This window comes from Quercus lobata, chromosome 5 (assembly GCF_001633185.2).
Source record: "Quercus lobata isolate SW786 chromosome 5, ValleyOak3.0 Primary Assembly, whole genome shotgun sequence".
Taxonomy (NCBI): Eukaryota; Viridiplantae; Streptophyta; class Magnoliopsida; order Fagales; family Fagaceae; genus Quercus; species Quercus lobata.
The window spans coordinates 61440272-61462581 of NC_044908.1; the positions used below are offsets into that span (position 1 = coordinate 61440272).

Sequence of the window (22310 nt, forward strand, 5' to 3'; positions counted from 1 at the left end):
GATCATTTTTGTATGATGATTTTTTAAATGTTGTTGGAACTGTGTATTTGATAAAAATAAATTGTATTGATTGTCCAATTGGATTTTTTTTTACAAAATTTTATGTTCCACGAAAGTTTTAATTCATCAAGAGCTAAAAATGCAAACCAGCAAAATCAAAACTTGTCCATCCATACTTGATAGAAATCCAAATTGACTACAAGTCTGCATCAAGCTACAACTCATAAATGAAACCCTCTCAAAAAAAAGAAAATCTCATAAATGAAACGAACTGAAATATACATCGACTACATATATGCAGTCAACCAACCAATGAACGACAATAAATTAAATCAAGCATCAAGTCAAGATTCTCTTTCCAGTGCCCCATAACTCTTCGCAGCTGTAAACTTCAAATAATTATCTAGGCACCAAGTTATTCTTTCACCCTACTATTCTGTAGTTGCTCCCATTAACGTACCTACACATGAAATTGAGTCTTTTGGGTTAATATTGCAAAATCTGAACTTAATTTGCGTTATAGGTACTATTTGAACTTAATTGGGGAATTGAGGAAAAAGAAAGAATTTCGGCAACAGTGTTGCCGAAATTCAACAAAAGTAAGAGAGAGAAAGAAAAAAGGTTGGAGAGAGAAACAAGAGGAATTTCGGCAACGCTGTTACCGAAATTCCTCTGCCCAAATTCTTGCCCGGTCCTGTGTAAAAAAGCAATTGCGGCAATGCCATTGCCGAAATAGGGAAAAAAAAGAAATTTTTTTTTTGGTAATTGTGGCAATGGCATTGCCGAAAATGGGGAAAAAAATTGAATGGAATTATGGCAATGTCATTGCCGAAAATGAGAGGAAAAAAAAAATGTTGTTGCCGAAATCTAGGAAGAAATTTTAAAAAAAGTGTTACATTCACAATATTTTTATAATACTTTCACAACAAATCACAGGTGATTAGTTATTATAAGTTCAAATTTGATTTTAACACTGAGATTAGTTTTTTAATCTAATAATAACAACCTGCCACTTAAAATTTGTTGTAAAAATTGTGTGTACCTATCATTTCTTAAAATAAATAAATAAATAATAGAATTGTGGCAATGGAATTGCCGAAATAGGTGTAGAAAATTCTCACCTATGTCGGCAATCCCATTGCCACAATTCTAAAAAAAAAAAAAAAAAAGAAAGAAAGAATTGTGGCAATGGAATTGCCGAAATTCCCATTGCCACAATTCTTTAAAATAAAAAAAGAAAAAAAAAAGAAAAAAAGAAAAAGAGAGAAGAATTGTGGCAATGGGATTGTCGAAATTCCCATTGCCACAATTCTTCTCCTTCTTTCTTTTTTTTTTTTTTTTTTTTTTTTTTTTTTTTTCACATTTTCGGCAATGCATTGCCGAAATAGGTGAAAATTTTCTACACCTATTTCGGCAATCCCATTGCCACAATTCTTTTTTTTTTTTTTTTTAAGAAATGATAGGTACACACAATTTTTACAATATTTTTACAACAAATTTTAAGTGGCAGGTTGTTATTATTAGATTAAAAAAGTAATCTCAGTGTTAAAATCAAATTTGAACTAATAATAACTAATCACCTGTGATTTGTTGTGAAAATATTATAAAAATATTGTGAACGTAACACTTTTTTTAAAATTTCTTCCCAGATTTCGGCAACAACATTTTTTTTTTCCTCTCATTTTCGGCAATGACATTGCCATAATTCCATTCAATTTTTTTCCCCCATTTTCGGCAATGCCATTGCCACAATTACCAAAAAAAAAATTTCTTTTTTTTCCCTATTTCGGCAATGGCATTGCCGCAATTGTTTTTTTACACAAAATCGGGCAGGAATTTGGGCAGAGGAATTTCGGTAACAACGTTGCCGAAATTCCTCTTCTTTCTCTCTCCAACTTTTTCTCTTTCTCTCTCCTGCTTTTGTTGAATTTCGGCAACATTGTTGCCGAAATTCTTTCTCTTTCCTCAATTCCCCAATTAAGTTAAAATAGTACCTATAACACAAATTAAGTTCAAATTTTGCAATATTAACCCAAAAGACTCGCGATATTTTGTAACCACTAGTTTGAGGCTTTATTTACTAGTGGAACTGATAGCAAAGTTTTGGGGCATTTTTATTTGATTGGTTAATAGTGCCAGCAAATTGCAATGGGTGTGGGTCGAGAAATTATAAGATCTACATGATAGACAAATGATGTGGTCCATCATTCCACTAAAAAACTTCTACTTGTTTAAAATTGTTAGTTAGAAAATTTTTTTAAATAAAAATTAATTACTGACTCAACAATTTTAAATAAGTGGAAGTTTTTTAGTGGAATGGTGGACCATGGACAAGTGACGTGGTCCACCAAAGGACTCTATAATTTCTTGTGTGGGTCTGTGATTCTGTGGTCGAAATAATTTTGTAATTAATAAAGTTGAGTGATTAGGTCATAGGTAATTTTTGTCTTTTTTTTAATTGAATAATTAATTTCAAATGACATAAAAATTCAGTGTATTATGAGAATAAATAAATTTATTATATGGTTGAATAAGTAGTTGCATGAGTGATGTTAGAAATATTACAATTTTAATGTTATAAATTGATTATCACTCGTCATAAGTAGTAATTAATACATTAATAATTTATTGCCTTCCTGATCTCTTGCCTTCCTGATTGCCGCTCATCTATCATTCTGTTTTTTCTATTCTAGTTTTCTATTCATTCTTTGTTTTTCTCTTTCCTTTTCGTCCACTATTTTTATTTTTTTTATTATTTCCCCGACCAATGTGTTTGAATTTGGAAGTGAATTGGTTCAATTCAATTAGAAATTCTCTTGGATTACTTAATATATCTAGAGCGGTCCTAAACATTTTGGGGCCTTAGGCGAGAACTAAAAATGGGGCATTTCTATACTTATATATTAATTAAATTAATGTTTATTTAATATTTTTATATTATAATATATTTCATTTAAAAGATTTATTAATTTAATATATTATTGTAGTTTTACCGAACAATAACAAGTTTTTAGCAATCTTAACCTGCATAAATAAAGACTTATTCAATATATTACCACTAACTAATATATATATATATATATATATATATATAAACACAAGATTAAAATTTTAAAAAAAATTTAAACACAGCCATAACACAAGGCTTATTAATAAGACCCACCTCAAAAAAAAAAAAAAAACACAAAACAAATCATATCTAATATCTAAAACCCAAAAAAAAAAAAAAAAAAAAAAAAAAAAAAAGAAACTTGAAGGCCTAGACAACGTGAAACATCCAAGCAGGAGGCAGGTGCCCCAATCTTTTTATCTTAAGTCTTAGCAAATAAAATGAAGAGAAAGGCTGAAACTGAAACCGAGCGCCCATTCATCAAAAAAAAAAAAAAAAGCCTGAGCGCCCAAATCTATATATTATGAATAGCTGAAGTGTAACATTTAATGTTGCTACACTCCTATTGAGCCACATCAGTAGCCACATCATTACCTTTTTTTTTTTCTAAAATTTTCCCATAATTTAAAAATACTTTTTTCTAAATATTTCTCATAATTTTAAAATACTATTAAAAAGAAATGATTTCCAACCCTACACCATAAAGCCCAATCTTACGTTAATGTTGTTAATGTTGTCTTTGATGCTAACGCCTCTGTCTCCCCTCCTCCTTTTGCTCTTTTTGTCTTTCACACTTTCTAAACTTTAGAATTTCACCTTTCTAACACCAAACTCTCTCTCTTCCCTCCTTGGTCTCTTCATCTCCTTTGAATCACTTCTTCGTACCTGTTCAATTGCCACTTTGCTAAAAAAATAACTTCTTCATACCTGTTCATCTCCTAGGTACGCATTATCTCTTCCTCTTGTAATTAACATTTTGCTATTCTTTCAACTAATTGAGCATTAATTCAGACCTTCTTCAAATCTGTCTCTTGATTAATGGTGATTCTTCCTATTCTCGATCAAGAGTTTTTTCAAAACATTCAATTGTTGCTTATTGGAAATAGAACAACCATTGCTTTATCTCTCTCTCTCTCTCTCTCTCTCTCTCTCTCTCTCTCTCTCTCTCTCTCTCTCTCTCTCTCTCTCTATATATATATATATTTGCAATCTCTTTGCCTCCATAGATAAAGAACCTATCAGCCTAACCTATACCAATGCAGAATCCAATCCTTTCCACTAATAAGCGCCCACGAAATTATCATATTTAAAGCCATGGATATTTGTTGTGGGATTCTCAGCAAACAAACAGACCAAAACAAAAACAAAAACAAAAACAAAAAAATAAAAATAAAGCCAAAAGCTTGAACAATCTGTATTTTGGTTCTCACAGGTTCAGATCAGATATATATATATATATATATATATATATATATATATATATTATTTTGGGTACTTACAGCCATTGTTGAAGCTTCAACCGCCATGAGATGCTCAAACCATGAGATTGTTTCTATCTCTCTTGCTCTCGCTGCATTTTCTCCATTTCTACAAATCTTCTTTGCTTGACTGTCATGGTGAAGGTTTTGGCTGTTGCAGAAGATGGACTGGTTATGCTTGACCCATTCAACCACTTATTTCTTTCGTAAATTGTCTTGGGCATGTATTTTAATGGGCGGACAAACAAATGTCCACCCCTCTTTAGTTTTTGTTTTTTTAAAAAAAAAAAAAAAAAAAAAATTTCATAAGTGATTAATGAAGTTGGGCATAATAAAATAATATTAGGTAATTAAATGGGCTAGACATAATGTAAGATAATTTAAATAAAGACTTGCATAAAAAGTAGTAGAATATTAAACTCTAACAAAAAGTTTAAGTATATTTATTTCATATATATATATATATATATATTTATATCCATTGATTGAGATACTCAATATTTATTTATGTTTGCTTTTGATTTAATATTACTTATTTGTCTTATGAAAGTTATGATATATAAAAAATTATATTTTCTCTTTTTATTAACTTTTTACTATAAAGTAGTGCACAATTATACAGTCACTGTTATATTTCTAAAAGAAAAAAATTTTTATAGCTTCATCAATCAAATATTGCAATTGTGATATGATAATAATGTTCATGAGTAATTCTTTGTATATGACTATTGTCATGTTTTGTCACCATCTAATTTTTTTAAACATGTTAGTTTCTTAATATGTGTTTTCATTTTTTTAAAAGTAACTGCAAGCGATTCAATCGGCTAACCAAAAGGAAAAAAGTTCTTCATCACATCAATCTAACTGGATTGCTCCAAAATTCCTTCGAAATGATGAAGAAAAACTCATTCATCAATGCTTTAGGGCTGAAAACAAACAAGCACTATTTTGGGTCAGAGCACACAAATATAAAGCAAGAAAAGAAATCCTTCTTCAAGCAAATATAGAAGGAGACAAAAATGCAAAGTATGGATTGGCAATTGCGAATCAAATGATAAAGGAATACAACTACTATTATCAATTCTAAACCAATCAAATGGAAAACAATTGCTGCAAAACTATCGATAAATCCTTTAACATATAGTTTTTGGAACAAACGCATTTTGCATCCCAAAAAACCAAGAATGCAAGAAAAATGGAGTGGGTCATTGGGATCGTGAATGCCCTTACCCATATGGAAATGAAGAATTACATGTAACATGCAAAATGTGCTTAGTTGACTTGGAAATGTACAAATTAGCCAACCGAGTTTGGTAGAAAATATGTTTCCAAAAAACATAATACAATAAAATTTCCTCATCCTATTTATAATACTAATCTCTATCTTCAAATGAATATATCTTTTTATTATTATTAATATTTATTTAAAAAACTTGCAAGAACTTAATTACACTCCTCTAAAGTTTTCACCTAGCATGACGCTAACTTGAAATTTATAAAATCCTTTCTATCTAATTTTAAGTTAATTAAATTTTACTAACTTCAGAAGACGGTTGATCAGCTTTGGACTGAATACAAGGCCAACTATAGTTGTATCCTTTTCACATCTAATTCCAAGACCAATACCTTCTATCATCATGAATCCTACAATATATTATTCATACATATATAATGCAGCTTAAGTAGTAATACATTCAAAAATATTCAAAATAATAACACGATCATAAAAAATGAAAATAAAAATAAAAATTATCACAAAAAAGTAGTAGAATATTAAACTCTAACAAAAAGTTTAAGTATATTAATTTCATATATATATATATATATATCCATTGATTGAGATACTCAATATTTATTTATGTTTGCTTTTGATTTAATAGTACTTATTTGTCTTATGAAAGTTATGATATATAAAAAAAAAAAAAATTTGAAATATAGATATTTATATTTATTTGAATTATTTTAGTCAATTTTTATATTTTTACTAATTTAATATATTTATTTATTCATTAAATAATCATTAAATTAATTATGATGTTATTATGGTTTGACCTCATTTCAACTTCAAAAACCTTAAATCTCTCTGTTTTACAGTTCTTTGAACGGTTTGGATTTTAAAACTATGTCTGTAAATGACAATGTCATAAACAATCTCTACTCACTTGGTGTCACATATCCTATTTGATCCCTCAAGACATTGTCTTTGCTTGAATATATGTCATTGGTATAACAAATCGAAGAGCAAATTACGGAGAGAGATCACAACTTTTCTTTTCTCATGAAAAAAGTATATGAGAAAATGCTTTCTTTTTTCCAAATTTGGTAGGCTGTGGTTGGTTATGATTATTGAGAGTTGGAGTTGTTTGGTTGTTGACGATAAATGCATGAATGTTTTTAGGAAATGGGTCATAAAGTTTTTTAGGATTTGACAAGTTAGATGTTAGTTGGAGCTTTTGTGTGTATGTTGTTTTTTTTTGTTTTTTTAAATTATTTTACATTTTGTTATTGGAACAGTTGTTACGTTGTAGGTATTGCATATATTCACCAATTGTAGGAGATAAGGTCCCGAATTCTATAGATTTAATTTTTGACTTATCCCAATGAAAAATTATGTATTTCTTTTAATAATTAAGGTACTATACAAAGAACAAATAGAAGGCTTATAATATTGTATGTATTTAAATTATAGGTGGGCAATTTTATCGAAAAAAAAAAAAAAACATGTCTCAATTATGGCTTTGTGCAAAAAAAAAAAAAAAAAAAGAAAAAAGTGTAGCAAATATGCTATTGCAATCCTGCTTTTTTTTTTTTTTGAGTAGCTATTTGTTTATTTTATTTTGGCCATACAAGAAATGCACATTGCATTGAAGTGTGCATTGTCATTTGTTGTTGGACTAATATGTTTTTCGTATATGGTTTTGTAATCTATATATAAAATAATAGGTGAAGCAGAGAGAAATTCAAATTGCAATTCTAAATTAGATCTCTAATTTTATGCCACATGTCCAGCTTATAATTTCAAATTACAACTTCAACTGTGTGACGTGTCTTCCCTCAATCCGTCTAAAATTAAGTGGGATCAGATTATGCTGTGCTTTTTTTTTTTTTTGGGGTGAATAAAACATCCTGCTTTTCGCTCCCTATTTTCAGGTTCACCACCCCTTCTACAGTAATCAAATCCCAAAATCCTTCATCTCCTTCAATATACAGCTCCCCTCTTCTTCAATTAATGCTATGGAATTTTAAAAGAATATCTCGGTGTCCATGATGCATGTATTTCTGTATCTTATATAGGTAGAGGTTCTCCATCTATTCCGATTGTGCTTTTCTTCACAATTTTAAAGGTGCTGCTCTGCAAAACAAAAGGTTTGATTACTCTTATTCCTTCGTTTTTGTGAATAAGCAAATGAAAACACCCAAAAAAAGAAAAAAAGATAAAACTAAATATCAGGAAATGTACATAAATTTAAAGGAAAAAAATCATATTCCCAAATAGAGAAAAAGATATATGAAAAAGGAAGAAAATATACCTGAGTCTTGAGACTAAGAAGCTGATCCGTCAGCATGAGAAGCCTCAACCGATGGTGGACAGTGAGGCGAAGCCGTGAGTGTGGTGATTAGGCGGAGCCACCTCTTCAAGCTTGCCCTCCCAAAAAAAACTTCAAGCTTAATGTAATTTTAGCAACTTACCACCATACTAACTTCCGCTGGCAGATGCATCTGGGTAGGCGCTTGCTAAATAAGTAGTCTTCACACTTTTCTTAGCTCATCTCTAAATCTCCAGCATCCTTTTTTTTTTTTTTTTGAAGAGAAATCTCCAGCATCCTAAGTCTTCTACCTTTTTTCTTCCCATTCTTCTTTCTTTATTTTTTCGCCAGTTCTTCCTTCATTTTTATGAAGCACAGAGAGTTTTGATTGTACCAAACATCATTTATCAACTACCCATCTACCTCCCCCACGTGTATGGTTGAAAGTAGAAGTCTCAAAATTTAGAGCCCCTAAGTGGTCAGGCAACAGTATGGGCCATAAAAAGTAAACAGTAATTAATAATTATATATATATATATATATATATATATATATATATAAAATAAACAACAAGCTTACCTTTATAACAAGTAGACGGAAGTGAACAGGTAGAATTTTTTATAACTTTAATGTTTTATTTATTACCTTGAGTCATGTGTTCTGTTTGTGGCAGTGTTTAGTCTGCTTCTTGTCCTGTAGCCTAGGTGGATAGTGGCTTATGACCCTATTGTTATACTTTTGTAATCTTGCCATTTTTTAATATATCAATTCTCCCTTCTTCAGTAAAAAAAAAAGGTAGATTTTTTTTTTGGTAGAATCATAAGGTAGAATTTCACATCTTTATTTTTTGTGCGCTTTTTTTGTTTTTTGTTTTTTTTGGCATGCGTTTCAAGCCAATATTTTTACTGTTCATTTACTATTACAGTTACTGTTTATAAATATGCAATATTTGATTGATGAAGGGTCTTTAAATAGATTATTGTCTTAACAAAGGTCATCTATGTTTTTACAATTCATGTCCTTATTTTGTGTGATTTTTTCCCTCTAGATTGTCGTAAAATTGGGAAACTCTATTGCGAACGAACTGAGGTTTTTTAGCTACTTATTTTCTTATCAAAGGTCAGCTCTTTTTTATTGTTTATGTTATTATTATTGGTCAATTATTTGATAGGTTGTTCATATTCTATTTATTAGAGATATAAATGTAGACTAAATATGTGTTGTAGTGTAAAGTCTAAGGTCCCCGTTTTGTAGAGTAGTTTAAGAACATATTTTCAATTTTTATATAACATTACATATATTTTCACACATTTTTTCACTCACATATATTTAAAAAAAATACAAATAATATTATTAGAATAACATTACCAAACGGCTCTTACATCTGAAAATCAAAACATCTATATGGCATTAAAAAAGGGAAAAAAAAGTGTGTATAAACATCTATCCCAAATTCAATTGAAGTGAAAATTGTTCTAAGTGTTCACGTGGTGGGATTTCCATCGATCCACGTTTCATCTTTAGTCAAAACATGTCAAGTGCTTTCAAGGAATTGACACCGAAGGCACAGATCAGATAATTGCCCAAAAAAGGAAAAATAGCCAAAAACAAAAAAGAAAAGGTAAGGTAGAGATTAAAGATGCAACTATAATGATTCAAATACGTTGCTTCTCTAGAGTCTATACACTCTACACTTCCAAAATATTATGTTTGGTTCAACATAAATAAATTTTTTTTTTCAAAAAAATGAGTTCTTATTCAAAAAAATGAATTCAAGAAAATTATCTTATTTTTTCGTATTTAGTATTGACCTTGAAAATGAAATGAAAAATATTTTATGGTATTCAATAAAGAAAATCTACGTTATAATGGAAAGATTTTAAAAATAATAATCTTATACAAAATAGTCAAGTGGTATAATATTATAAAAAAAAAAAAAATCTAACAATTCAATCCTAACACATATAATATATATTTATGAAATTTAAGATATTTGAGTTTTAGTTGATTTTATAATATTTTGGTATCTAAAATTTTAAAGTTCTACAATTTTTAGCATTATATATATATATATATATATATATATATATCAAACTTACCCTTAACGATTAATGCATGCATATAAATATTCTCAAATAGTCATACCTTTAAAGAATTCTATACATACAAGGCGTAAGATGTCTACAATTTTTTTTTAAAATATATATATATATATATATTCCATAGTACCTGCTTATTTTGTTAACAAAGGTAATTTTTTCCCCCTACTTATGTTGTGATTAGAAAAATATGGTAAGTATTTATCCATGATAATATATTAATAATTGTTTATTTTCTTGAAAAAGGTTAGCTACTCTTTTACATAGTGTTGTTATTATTATTGATAAATTACATGACTTATAGTTAATATTCTTTTCGTTATAGGTTTTAACATTTTTGTTTTAGTAGCATTCACAAACTACCAGAACTTTGTATTTTCCCAGTTAATAAATTTTCAAGTAATTAACAAATATGGTGAGTACTTAGCGGTAATGTTGTGTTAGTGGTTGGATAATACAAGTATATTATTTGAGATAGTTATGGATGAGGCACGAGCTAGAAGGTCAAAAAGGCGTTTGATTTTACTAACTCAATCATTGTAAAAAATGTTTATAGTGTAACATTGCTCTAATTTAATAAGAAAATTTTAATGATTCTTTTCTTTTTCATGTCATAAAAGAAGAAAAATAATTGAATACATTGGGAGTATCATAAAAACATATTTGCTAAGTTTTGTGAATGAAATTTTCTGATTAATAATATGAATTTAAACTTAACTGAGCATTTTAAACATAAATAAAATCATGATTAATAATATATTCATTCCCGTGCGGTAGCACGGGTTACATACTAGTTCTATTTTAAAGATAATGAACACTAGCCTTTTTAGATATTGAATATAGACTTCCAAAGATATGCTTGCTATTTTTCTACTTGAAATTTCCAATGTTGTATGAAATTAGAACAACTCTTTAAGGAGGTGAATGAAGAGCCAGTTAAGGAAAGACGAAATGTGGCCTTAAGTAAGAGAAGATTGTTGAACCATTCAAAAGGAATTGATAAGGATAAATATTTAATACTCACAAATAAGGATAAATACAATATTAATACTCTTTTTTTCCCGATGACAACTTATTCTTATCCCACATATTTCCAAAATAACTTTATTTGCTTACCAACCCAAAATATTTTTAAACTTTACTGTGCTAAAAAAACATAAGCTAAAATATTAAGTGAGCCCAACATTTGCAGCTCCTGTTTCTCCTCATCTCAAAGGTAGACATGGCACTGGCCTTTTTTCAAAGCCATCTATTATGCAGGTTTGGACATTATATTTAGAGATAGTCATGGTTCTCCTGTTATATTCCATAATTAATTCATTGCCATTGTTAATTCATTGCCAAGGAAACCCATTGTGGATGGCTGCCATGCTCTACTAAGTGTTACACTCCTGTCATGAACTGTGGATTGGGGATTTGATTGCAGAGTTTGCCAACTCAATTGCTGGCATCAATTGGGTTGTAGGAACTATGCTTGAAGGAGATTTCGGATGTGTTAGAACAAATTCATGCTTTTCGTGAAATAGGTAGGACATATATCCTATAGGACAGTTTCTAGATTGTGTAATAAGTAAGCATAAGTGTTGGAGTTCTCTCTTTTGGAATTTTTCCGTGCATCACACGGGTTAGCAACTAGTAATGAAATAATACCTGATAGCAGAGAACTCAAAACCTAGAGCAGAGGCGGCAGAGCACTAAGCAGTTGAGAAAGGCAGAGAGCAGAGAAGGAATCAGAGAGGCGGAGAAAGGCAAGCTTGCTTGAGATGAGAGAGGCGGAAAGAAAAGAGAAAGAAGCAGAGCTACAGAGGGAATGGTAAAACTAAAAATTTTAGGGATTTGAGTTGTTTTATTTGTTTTGATTTGTGATTGTTTTGTGGTTAATATCTTAGATTGGATTTGTAGTTTACCCGGTTGATTTTTAGTTTGTCTAGAGGATAATAATGTTATTTTTGGGCAATGATTTGGTTTAGAACCAATGTTTAACCGAATTTGCCAAATTTTTTATATTTTGGTTAAAAGATGTGCCAGTTTTTTGTAATTCATATGAAATTATTATTATTATTATTTTTTGCCCCTACTATCCCTTCTTTTCTAAAATTTAGGGACCTCCTTCCACTTGGGGGCTTAGGCAATTGCCTAACTCGCCTAAGGGAAGGGCTGGCCCTGAATATGTCTATGGTCTAGTCCAAGAGGTGGTTCAAGGGAATCCTCTTCCTTGTTCAGGTTCGATGGCATAAAATATATGCACACACACACACACATATTCTTTGATGTTCATCTTCTTCTTCTTTTTTCTTTCTCCCTTGTCTTTTGAGTTTTGTGAACCGATTTTCTCTGTTCTCTCCTCTCCACTCACATCCAGTCACTAGAGATCACCGTCCTTTTGCATATCTCCATCAATATCTGATATCCCATTTTAGATCTTTGCAATCTCTGCTGATCTTGGTTTTGTTGGCCTTTTTGGTTGCTCTTGAAATTCACAAACCGGTGCACTGCACTAATGGTACTTGAGCTTGGTACAGCTTGGTTAGTTGACATCCAGCACTGTAGTTCAGTTGGTGACTTTGGAAAACTGATGAATAATCAATTTGACTAATAAATGTAGAAGACCTTGAGCGGTTTGACAAATGATCAAGCAGGTATCCCATGGTAAAATACCGAACCAATTTATGACCATCTCAAGTATTTGGCAGCATAAAGGCAATTACATAGTGTTGGTGCTGTCAAAGTGGGCTCTTGGGCGGAAAAAGGCACACTTGTGCCATACAACTCAAGACTATCAGTCTATCACCATTGCAAAAAACGAAAGGCCCCTGATCTATCTTGCAGCATAAATGTGGAAATGATCTAAAGGCAACTTGTGATAAATTGCAGAGCTCAACTTCTCCATGAAGAAACAGAGAATCTGCTGGTCTTTTTAACAAGAAAAACAGTAATTTGAAAGCAAGTGAATAAGACTGACCAAAAAACGTTGAGAATGATGTGACTATATTAAATGCTAATTCAGGCTTACAAATGCAAACAAAGTCGTGTACGTCAATCTATGAATAGCATCCATCACCGTAAAAGCTTCAAACATAAAAATCTGACAAAATTAAAATCGGATCCATTTCCCAAAACAAGAGCACAACCCTCCCATAAAGATCTCCATACCGTGGCAGTGATATCGCTGACAAACATTCAAGTTCTTCTCCTAAAGTACGTAGTACAAAAACGACTCAGCCACTAGGCTCTCATTTTAGTTTCTCCTAACTTTGAAATGGAGAGCATCCCTGTCTGTAAAAATGTGATTTAGACATTCTGATAATTGTTTGCCGTTAATGATTGGCCATTTGGGTTTTCCATGGTGGTGTCCAAAGACAAACTAGCTTATGTGGTGCTATCTGAATCCTGAATAGATTCCTCAGATTAAAGTGGAGAACCACTACCAGTATATTCAACAATGGGATAATTATATTGATCCACATCGTTCCTCGCAGCATCAGCTCTCTCTTGTAGCTCCAGCGCGTATTCAAGGGTTAACACCACTTCATCGATCGTGGGACGATACTCCAAAGAGAAAAACCTAAAGAAAGAGGAAAAAAAAATTGAGATTTCTATTTCCTGCATCATATTCACCAATGACTACTCTTCAGGAGCAAATCAATTTGACTGAAAAGTGTAAAAGACCTTGAGAAGTTTGATAAATAAAAAATTTATGACCAACCTCAAGTAAACTGCAGCATAAATAAAGGCTATTACTTTTCTCAAAAAAAAAAAAAAAAAAGGCTATTACCGAGTGTTGGTCCCACCAAAGTGAGCTCTTGGGAGGAAAACTGGAAAAGGCACGTATTGTGCCTCACAACTTGCAACAAACAAAGGCCACTTTACTTATCTTGCCATATAAATGTGGAATTGATCTAAATGCAACTTGTGACAAATTCAAGGCTCAACTTTTCCATGAAAGAACAGAGAATACGTTATCTTTGAAACAAGATTTCCAGAAAAAGCAACAGTTGGGAAGTAAGTGAATAAGACTTTTAAGAGGCCTTTTCCAAGTCATAAAGTGGGTTTGGATACAATTTATTTTGCTGAAAATTAAAAACAATAAAAAATAAATTTTTTTTTTTCTGTTTATTACTGTTCAGCACTATTCATTGGCCAAAAATCACTTTTCATGACCAATGAACAGTACATAACGTGCTGGACTTAAAAAAAAATGCCCAAAACGCGGACGCAGCCGCATTACCCAAATGGACCTAAAGTTATACAACAAACAGTAGTCAACAACGTTATGATTATTGTGGTAGTTAATTCAAGCTTAGAGCACTCACAGCAGTGGTGCTATATAGGTATAATGCTAAAATTTAGCTCCACAAACCCAAAAACGTTACTGTAGCAATGGAGCTAAATCTAAAAATTTTAGCTCCACTACTATAGTGTACATCTAAAAATAGGTGTGCACTGTTCATAAGAGCAAAAAAAAAAAAAAAAAAAAAAAAAAAAAAAAAAAAAAAAATTCCGTGCCTTTGTTTCACTCCCATTAAAAAATTATATCTTTCTCTCTCTCTCTCACTCCGTGCTTGTGTCTCTCTCCTAAATCACTCAGCTCTCATCACTCTCTCAAATCACTCTCACTCTGTGCCTCTCTTTCTCTCCCAAATCACTCAGCCTCCTCTCCCAAATCACTCAAGCTCTCGTCCTCTCTCGACCCAGCCGTCCCTCTCACTCTCCTAAAACTCTCTCAAGCTCTCATCCTCCTACCGCCACTCCTGACCCAGCGGTCCCAAGGCCCCAAATCACTCACAGTCGCTCCTTTCTCACCGGCACACTCTCAATCTCCCTCATTCACCGCCGTCGGCCCGATCTAGCCCTCCCAAGCCGCCAATAAACTCACTGTCACTCTCCTGTCTCACCGTCACTTTCCGATGTAGCGTAATCGGAAACCAAAGCGTTGGCGAGGATGTTGACAACGTGGGCAGCATCGACGCATGGGTTTGTCTTCGATTTGTGCTGGGTTTGTCTCCGGTTGGTGATTTTGTTTGGTTTGGATTGAGGATTTGGGTTTTTTTTTTTTCTCTGCTGTGGACTGCTGGTGGTGGTGGTGATGATGGTGGTGGTGGTGGTGGTGGTGGAGGATGTTTGTGCTGTGTGGTGGTGGTGGTGGTGATATATTATTTTATTGTAGTAGAAATATTATTTTATTGTGATGATTATATTATTTTATTATATTGAAAGCTAAAATAGATCCACTGCTGCAGCATGTGTGTAATTAAAATAGATAAAATAACTTTTGGTGGAGCTAAATTACTAAAAATTTAGCTCCACTGCTATGGATGCTCTTACAAAATACAAACAAACTCAACTACAATTTCAATCTATGAATACTGTGTAGCATCCATCACCGTAAAAACTTGATCAAAGTATCTAACTACAATTGAACATATCTAACAAAACTAAATTCAGACCCATTTCCAAACTCAGACAAAATCACTCCAAAAGAAGACCTACATACCGTGGCAGTGATATCACTGACAAACATCCCATTCTTAGTCACTTTGCACTTATTTTGGTTACTCCTAAACTTGAAATGGACTTTGAATCAACCCTGAATAGAAGCCCTACAGGTATATTTAACAATGGGATAGGTAAATTATATTGAATCATCCTTCCTCATAGCAGCATCTGCACACTCTTGCAGCTCCAGTGTGTGTTCAAGGCCTACCTCCACTTCACCAATCGTGGGACGTTCCATATTGTCTTCTCGGACGCAAGAAGTTGCAATGTACACGTTTATCTTAAAACACTCTGGAGCTATCTTGCCTATCGGATACGGATCAATCATCTGATTAAAGGACCCATCTTCTACGCATTTTGGAGCCCTGACTGCCAAACTATGCTGTTCGCTCTCTAATTTCATGTCCACTGTTATTTTCGTACACAGTACTTCAAATAGTACCACACCCAAACCGTAGACGTTAGATTTATCTGTCAGCTGATTTGTACGTAAATAAGCGGGGTCTACGTATCCAAAAGTGCCCTTCACTTCAGAATCAACCTTGATTAAAGCCTTTGACAAGCTTGGAGGACACATCTTGCACAAGCCGAAATCTAAGAACTTGGCTTCCCAGTTCTCGTCCAACAAAATGTTGCTCGACTTCACATCACGGTGGATGATAGTATGCTTCACCCCAGTGTGAAGGTAGTGCAGTACACGCGCCACCCCAATGCAAATCTGTAGTCTTCGTTTCCACGGGAGGGGATCATCATGGTCCCTGTAGAGGAGCTGTTCCGCGAGGAATTTATTGGCTATGAACTCGTAGACTAGTATCATCTCTTGTTCTTCAATACAATATCCGATGAGATTGACAAGGTTAGGGTGGCGTAGTTGGCAAAGCAACAGTACCTCGGTCCCAAACTCTTCGAAGCCTTGTCGTGACATCAAACTACGACGATTTATTGCAACGTTTATGGTACAGTCATCAATAAATCCCTTATATATTCTGCCAAAACCTCCATGGCCAAATCCCTTATATATTTTGCCAAAACCTCCATGACCACTTACTAAATCGTCATCGAAGTTATTGGTAGCTATCTTGATCTCAGTGAGTGAAAATTGCTGGCATAATCCCTCAGGAAGAACTAAAGATTGTTTTGCTCTCTTCCCGGAAGTCCTGAATAACTTTGAAATATACTGTGAAATAGCTTACATTGACACTTCGGTCGTACACCTGGAGCTTGAGGACGAGAGAATTATCAGGTTAAATGGGAGTGGAAAGTGGCGGCTTTGACTAGGAGATGATCAGATTCAATGTAGTGCTTTTGTAACTTTGAAATAGAAACGGGTGTTCATGACACCTAGCAAACCAAGAAAAACTGCCAAAGTGAACCGATTGGTTTCAGCCAGTTTCCAAAGTTATGGGTCCGGATTGGTGTTTATATTCAGAAAAAGATGTGTTTTAAAACAACTTATGATAGTGATTCATTAGTTGGTTCCAAGAGGTCTAATAAACCAATTTTACATCCCAACAGTCAAACATACTAATCTCTTGCCTTCCTGACCGCCGCTCATCTATCATTCCGTTTTTTCTATTCTAGTTTTCTATTCATTCCTCGTTTTTCTCTTTCCTTTCGTTCTCTATTTTTATTTTTTTATTATTTTGCCGGCCAAGGTGCAATTTACTTGTTAAAGTCTTGAAATGAGTTGGTTCAATTTCCATAAGGAATTCTCTTGGATTACTTAATAGTTAATTCATGGTTCTGGTCTTCTGGTAGGTGGGGTCATATATCCATGATTCACTCCAAGGGGCGGTTCAAAGAACTCCTCTGTCTTGTTAAGGTTCAAAGTTATTAAAAAAAAAAAAAAAAAATTAAGAAGTATTTCCTTTTCTTTGATGTTCATCTTTTTATTTTTCTTCTTTGTCTCTTGTGAACCGATTTTCTCTGCACTCTCCTTTCCACTCACGTCCAGTCACTAGAAATTGCACATCATGTCCTATTGCATAACTCCATCAATATTTGTCATCCTATTTTAGATCTTTACAATCTCTACCGATCTTGGTTTTCTTGGCCTCATTGGTTGCTCTGAATTTCACAAACCGATGCACCACACCAATGGAACTTGAGCTTGGTACAGCTTGGTTAGTTGACATCCAGCGCTGTAGTTCACTTGGTGACTTTGGAAAACTAATGAATGATCAATTTGACTGATAAATGTAAAAGACCTTGAGCAGCTTGACGAATGATCACAGGGATCCCCATGGAAAAATACTGATAACCAATTTATGACATCTCAAGTATTTTGCAATGGTGTTGGTGCTGCCAAAGTGGGTTCATGGGAGGAAAAAGGCACACATGTGCCAATAGGCCCAATACAACTCAAGACTATCACCATTGCAAAAAACGAAAGGCCCCCAATCTATCTTGCATTATAAATGTGGAAATAATCTAAAGGCAACTTGTGACAAATTGAAGAGCTCAACTTCTCCATAGAGAAACAGAGGATCCACGGGTCTTTGGAACAAGAATTTTACTGTTTAACAAAGAAAAAACAATAATTTGAAAGCAAGTGAATAAGACTGACCAAAAAAAACGTGTTGACAATGATGTGATTGTCGCAAATGTTAATTCAGGCTTACAAATGCGAAGTCATGTACATCAATCTATGAATAGCATCTATCCCTGTGAAAACTTCATACATAAAAATCTAACAAAATTATAGTTAGATCCATTTCCCAAAAAAAGAGCACACCCTCCCATAAAGATCTCCATACCGTGGCAGTGATATCACTGACAAACATCCCAGTTCTGTTCCTAAAGCAGAGCAGAAACCACTCAGCCACTATGCTCTCATTTTGGTTTCTCCAAACTTTGAAACGGAGAGCATCCCTATCTCTAGAAATGTGATTTTGATAATTGTTTGTGGTTGATGATTGGCAGTTTGGCTTTTCCGTAGTGATATCCTAAGACAAATTAGCTTATGTGATGCTATTTGAATCCTAAATAGACTCCTCAGATTCAGGCAGAGAAGCACTACCGATATATTCAACAATGGGATAATTATATAGATCCACATCGTTCCTTGCAGCATCAGCTCTCTCTTGCAACTCCAGTGCGTGTTCAAGGATTAACTCCACTTCACCAATCGCGGGATGATCCTTTCCCTTTTTTCGCACACAAGAAGTGACAATGTCAATATATTACTTGAAACACTCTGGAGCTACCTTCCCCATCAGATATGAATCAATTATCTGATTAGTCCCTTCTTCAATGCATTTTCGGCCCCAAGTAACTCGAAACTTCTGTTCTTTTGTCAGTTTGATGTCTCTTGCTTTTCTGGCACAGAGTACTTCTAGCAGTACCACACCGAAAGAGTATACATCAGATTTATCAGTCAATTCTCCTATCGCAATAAACTCTGGATCAGCGTATCCGTAAGTACCAACTACCTCAGATTTTACTCTAATCAAAACCTTTGACAAACTCGGTGGACCAAACTTGGACAACCCCAAATCTGTCAACTTGGCCTCCAATTTCTCGTCCAACATTATGTTTCTTGGCTTCATGTCACGGTGGATGATATTATGCTTCAGTCCAGTGTGAAGGTAGTGCAGTCCAAGCACCATTCTAAAGCAAATCCGCAGTCTTTGTTTCCACGGGAGGGGTTCCTCGTGGTTAGTACGGGAGAGGCGGTCGCCAAGGTTTCCATTGACAATAAATTCATAGACAAGGAACCCCTTGTCTTCATTGAGACAATATCCGATGAGACAGGTGAGGTTAGGGTGGCGTAGCTGGCAAAGCAACACCACCTTGTTCGTTAACTCATCCAAACTTGACTCGAAATCCGCATCCTTTATTGCAACGTTTATGGTACGGTCATCAATAAACCCCTTATATACTCTGCCAAGCCCCCTCACCAAATAGTAAATCAGCATCGAAGTTATTGGTAGCTGACTTGATCTCAGTGAGTGAAAATCGACCACAGAGTAGAACTGAAGAAGATTGTTTTGTTTTGTCTGACCTTCTCTTCCATAACTTTGAAATAGACTGTGAAATACCTTTCATTGAAGCTTGGTTCGTATAGTATATAATATATATCAATGAGTTTGATGACGAGAGAAAGATGAAGTGGGAGTGGAGAATGCTAGTAATCTTAACAATATCATATGCCTATCAAACATAGTTTTACACCATTGGATGGTTCAAAAAATAAATCAAAATATGATAAAGTTATCAATATAATTAAACTATGGCAAGATGAAAAAATGATACATAACGGTAATGCAAATTAATAATTGACAAGGTAAGTAGAGTTCAAATTAGAAAGAGCAGCACATTAATTGATTCAAATTGCATCAAATTTAATTAAGTGCAAGGGATTTGACCAAGAAGTATATTCAAACATGATTAAAAGCATCAAGTCCTGTGTTATTTGGGAGATTTTCTGTTAATGCATATTTGAGATTCAAATTTTATTTTGGGAGTTTCCTTTGTCTTGATAAAAGTCTGGATGATTTAATCTTTCTGGAGATTGTTGGAATATTGAGTGATTGGCTCAATGACTAGATATATTTGTTGGAATATTGAGTGATTGGCTCAATGACTAGATATATTCAATTAGGAGATCTCATTCTGCAGTTTAAATTTCTAGGATTAAAATTTTGGAGCATTACAGTTTGGCTCTGCAAATCGTTGCCAAGATGTCAAGTACAGGGAAAAAGGTGGACATTTGGAGAGCTAACGAGAACTTGCTTGATGCTTATTTGAAGCATCATTTTTAAACCGGTCTCGGTCCTCATGGGTCAAACTTTGATGGCCATAATTCTGTTATTGGAGCACCAAATTGAGCTGACATACACCTTGTATTTAGAATGTCTTAACTATAAAGAGAGTAATTGGTTTTCCAAAGTTCATACGATGAGGCTCCTTGATGATGTGGAATTTGGAAGGTAGAGAAGGAAACTTGTGCATGCTGGTGCTGATCTTCAGTAGGGGTGGCAAAATCTGACACGACCCGTGAACCCGACACGACTAACCCGTTTATAAACAGGTTATGGATCGAGGCTAAATGGGTTCGGGTCATATTCGGGTCGACACGGCTGACCCGTTTAATAAATGGGTCGTGTTTGGGTTCACACATGTGAACCCATCTGACCTGTTTGACCCGTTTAAATAATAAATACATTAAATTTTGTTATTATTGCTTAATTTTTTTGTTGTAATTATATGTTTATTACTGTATTTATGGCCGTAATTGTATTTTAATTTTAGATATATAAAAATTGATAATAGATTATTTAGGTCATATATGACCTATTAATCAAACAGGTTATTAACAAGGTTATATGTATTAACTTTTATATGACTTATTAATTAAACAGGTTAAACGTGTCGGGTTGGTTCAACCTGTTTAATAAACGGGTCGGGTTAGGATTGAGGATTCTTGACACGTTTACTAAACAGGTCGGGTTCAGGTCAACTCATATAGCAGAGTACTTATAGCTCGACACGACACGAACCCGACCCGCGAACACGAATTGACACCCCTAATCTTCAGCTTACACTGAAGCTGCATTACAAATACATTAGGGAGAAGATAGGTGTGAAAAATTACAAAGATGAAAACATTAATGCTGAGATTCCCAATTCTAACGTCAATATGAGCTAGAACTTGAATGCTATGCTCATGGGACAAGTAATGCATCTATTTTTCATGAAAAAATAGTTGGAAGACAATGGTGGGCTTATGATTGTTAAACGGGAAGCATCAAGAAATGGTTCAATCTGTAATGGTACTTCCTACAAAGTAGGAGAAATATGGTGGGTCACCTTCAAGATAAGTTCTTTGGTACCATAATTCTGGGAAAACTCTTCTTACGCATGCAAATGTTAATGCTTGTCAATAAATTTCATTAGCATTGGAAGCTCAAATATGTGTTAAAAAAATACAAGAGCTGTTTAGACCCCCAAATAAAAGTTACAGCTCGATAAATTTTACACTAACTTAATTTTAAGTGCAGAATAGTGTAAATGCGAGCGGATAAACAAATAAGCTATTCTAACACATATTTATATAATCACAGCAATAAAATGAAATGTAAAAGAGTAGGGAAGAAGAATGCAAACACAGATAACACGCGGATGTGTTATCCAAGAGGAAACCGAAGAACTCAGCGAAAAACCTCTCCGTCGCCCTCCAAGCAGTAATCAATCCACTAGACAATCAGTTGGGATACATGGGTTAGCAAGAGACCCTCCAAGCCTAATCTATCTGCTGTACTTAAGCCTTCCAAGCTCCTACTCCAACAAGGCTTCTCGGAACCGTGTCTTTTCTAGCACTCCGGATCCTGCAACAAGCTCCATGTTGCATCTGCCATCCTTGGCTTCTTCCAATGCTTCCCAACAACACCAAATGATCACTTGACACTCTGAAAGGGTGTGTTAAGTGTTTGGGCTATCAATCTCTCAAAGGTATGGAAATGGAGAGGTAGGAGTTGAGGAAAATTCATAAGCTTTTGTGTAGAGGATTGTGGGTATAACAATCTCTAACTCTCAACGTGTTTGGCAAGGGTTTTCTCTCAGAAGCACTCACTAACATTTGTAGGTAATGTGGGTATATATAGTGTGGGTACAGAAAGTGTGTATCAGATAGTATAGTCTGGCAAAATAGAATGTCTCGCGAGTGTCTCGCGGGAAGACCTTACTCGCGAGATACTTGCAAGACACAGCTGTTTCCATCTGTATTGACTCTTCGCATTTCAGTTATGTGCAGGGCACATGCATTACTTCGCGGGATGCTAAGTTGCGAGATACTCGCGAAAACCTCTTCAGTCTTCAA

At 33.9% G+C, this 22310-nt stretch overlaps 1 protein-coding gene across 1 annotated transcript; it reads right to left on the bottom strand.

Annotated features, from left to right (window-relative positions):
* Positions 1-15626: 15626 nt before the first annotated feature.
* On the bottom strand, positions 15627-19407 carry LOC115990871 (receptor-like protein kinase FERONIA). The gene is made up of 2 exons (XM_031114643.1): positions 18677-19407; positions 15627-16647 (listed from the first exon to the last, which is right to left on the bottom strand). Exons 1-2 carry the CDS (start codon positions 19405-19407, stop codon positions 15627-15629), a joined length of 1752 nt encoding a protein of 583 aa, XP_030970503.1.
* Between the last annotated feature and the right edge of the window lie 2903 nt (positions 19408-22310).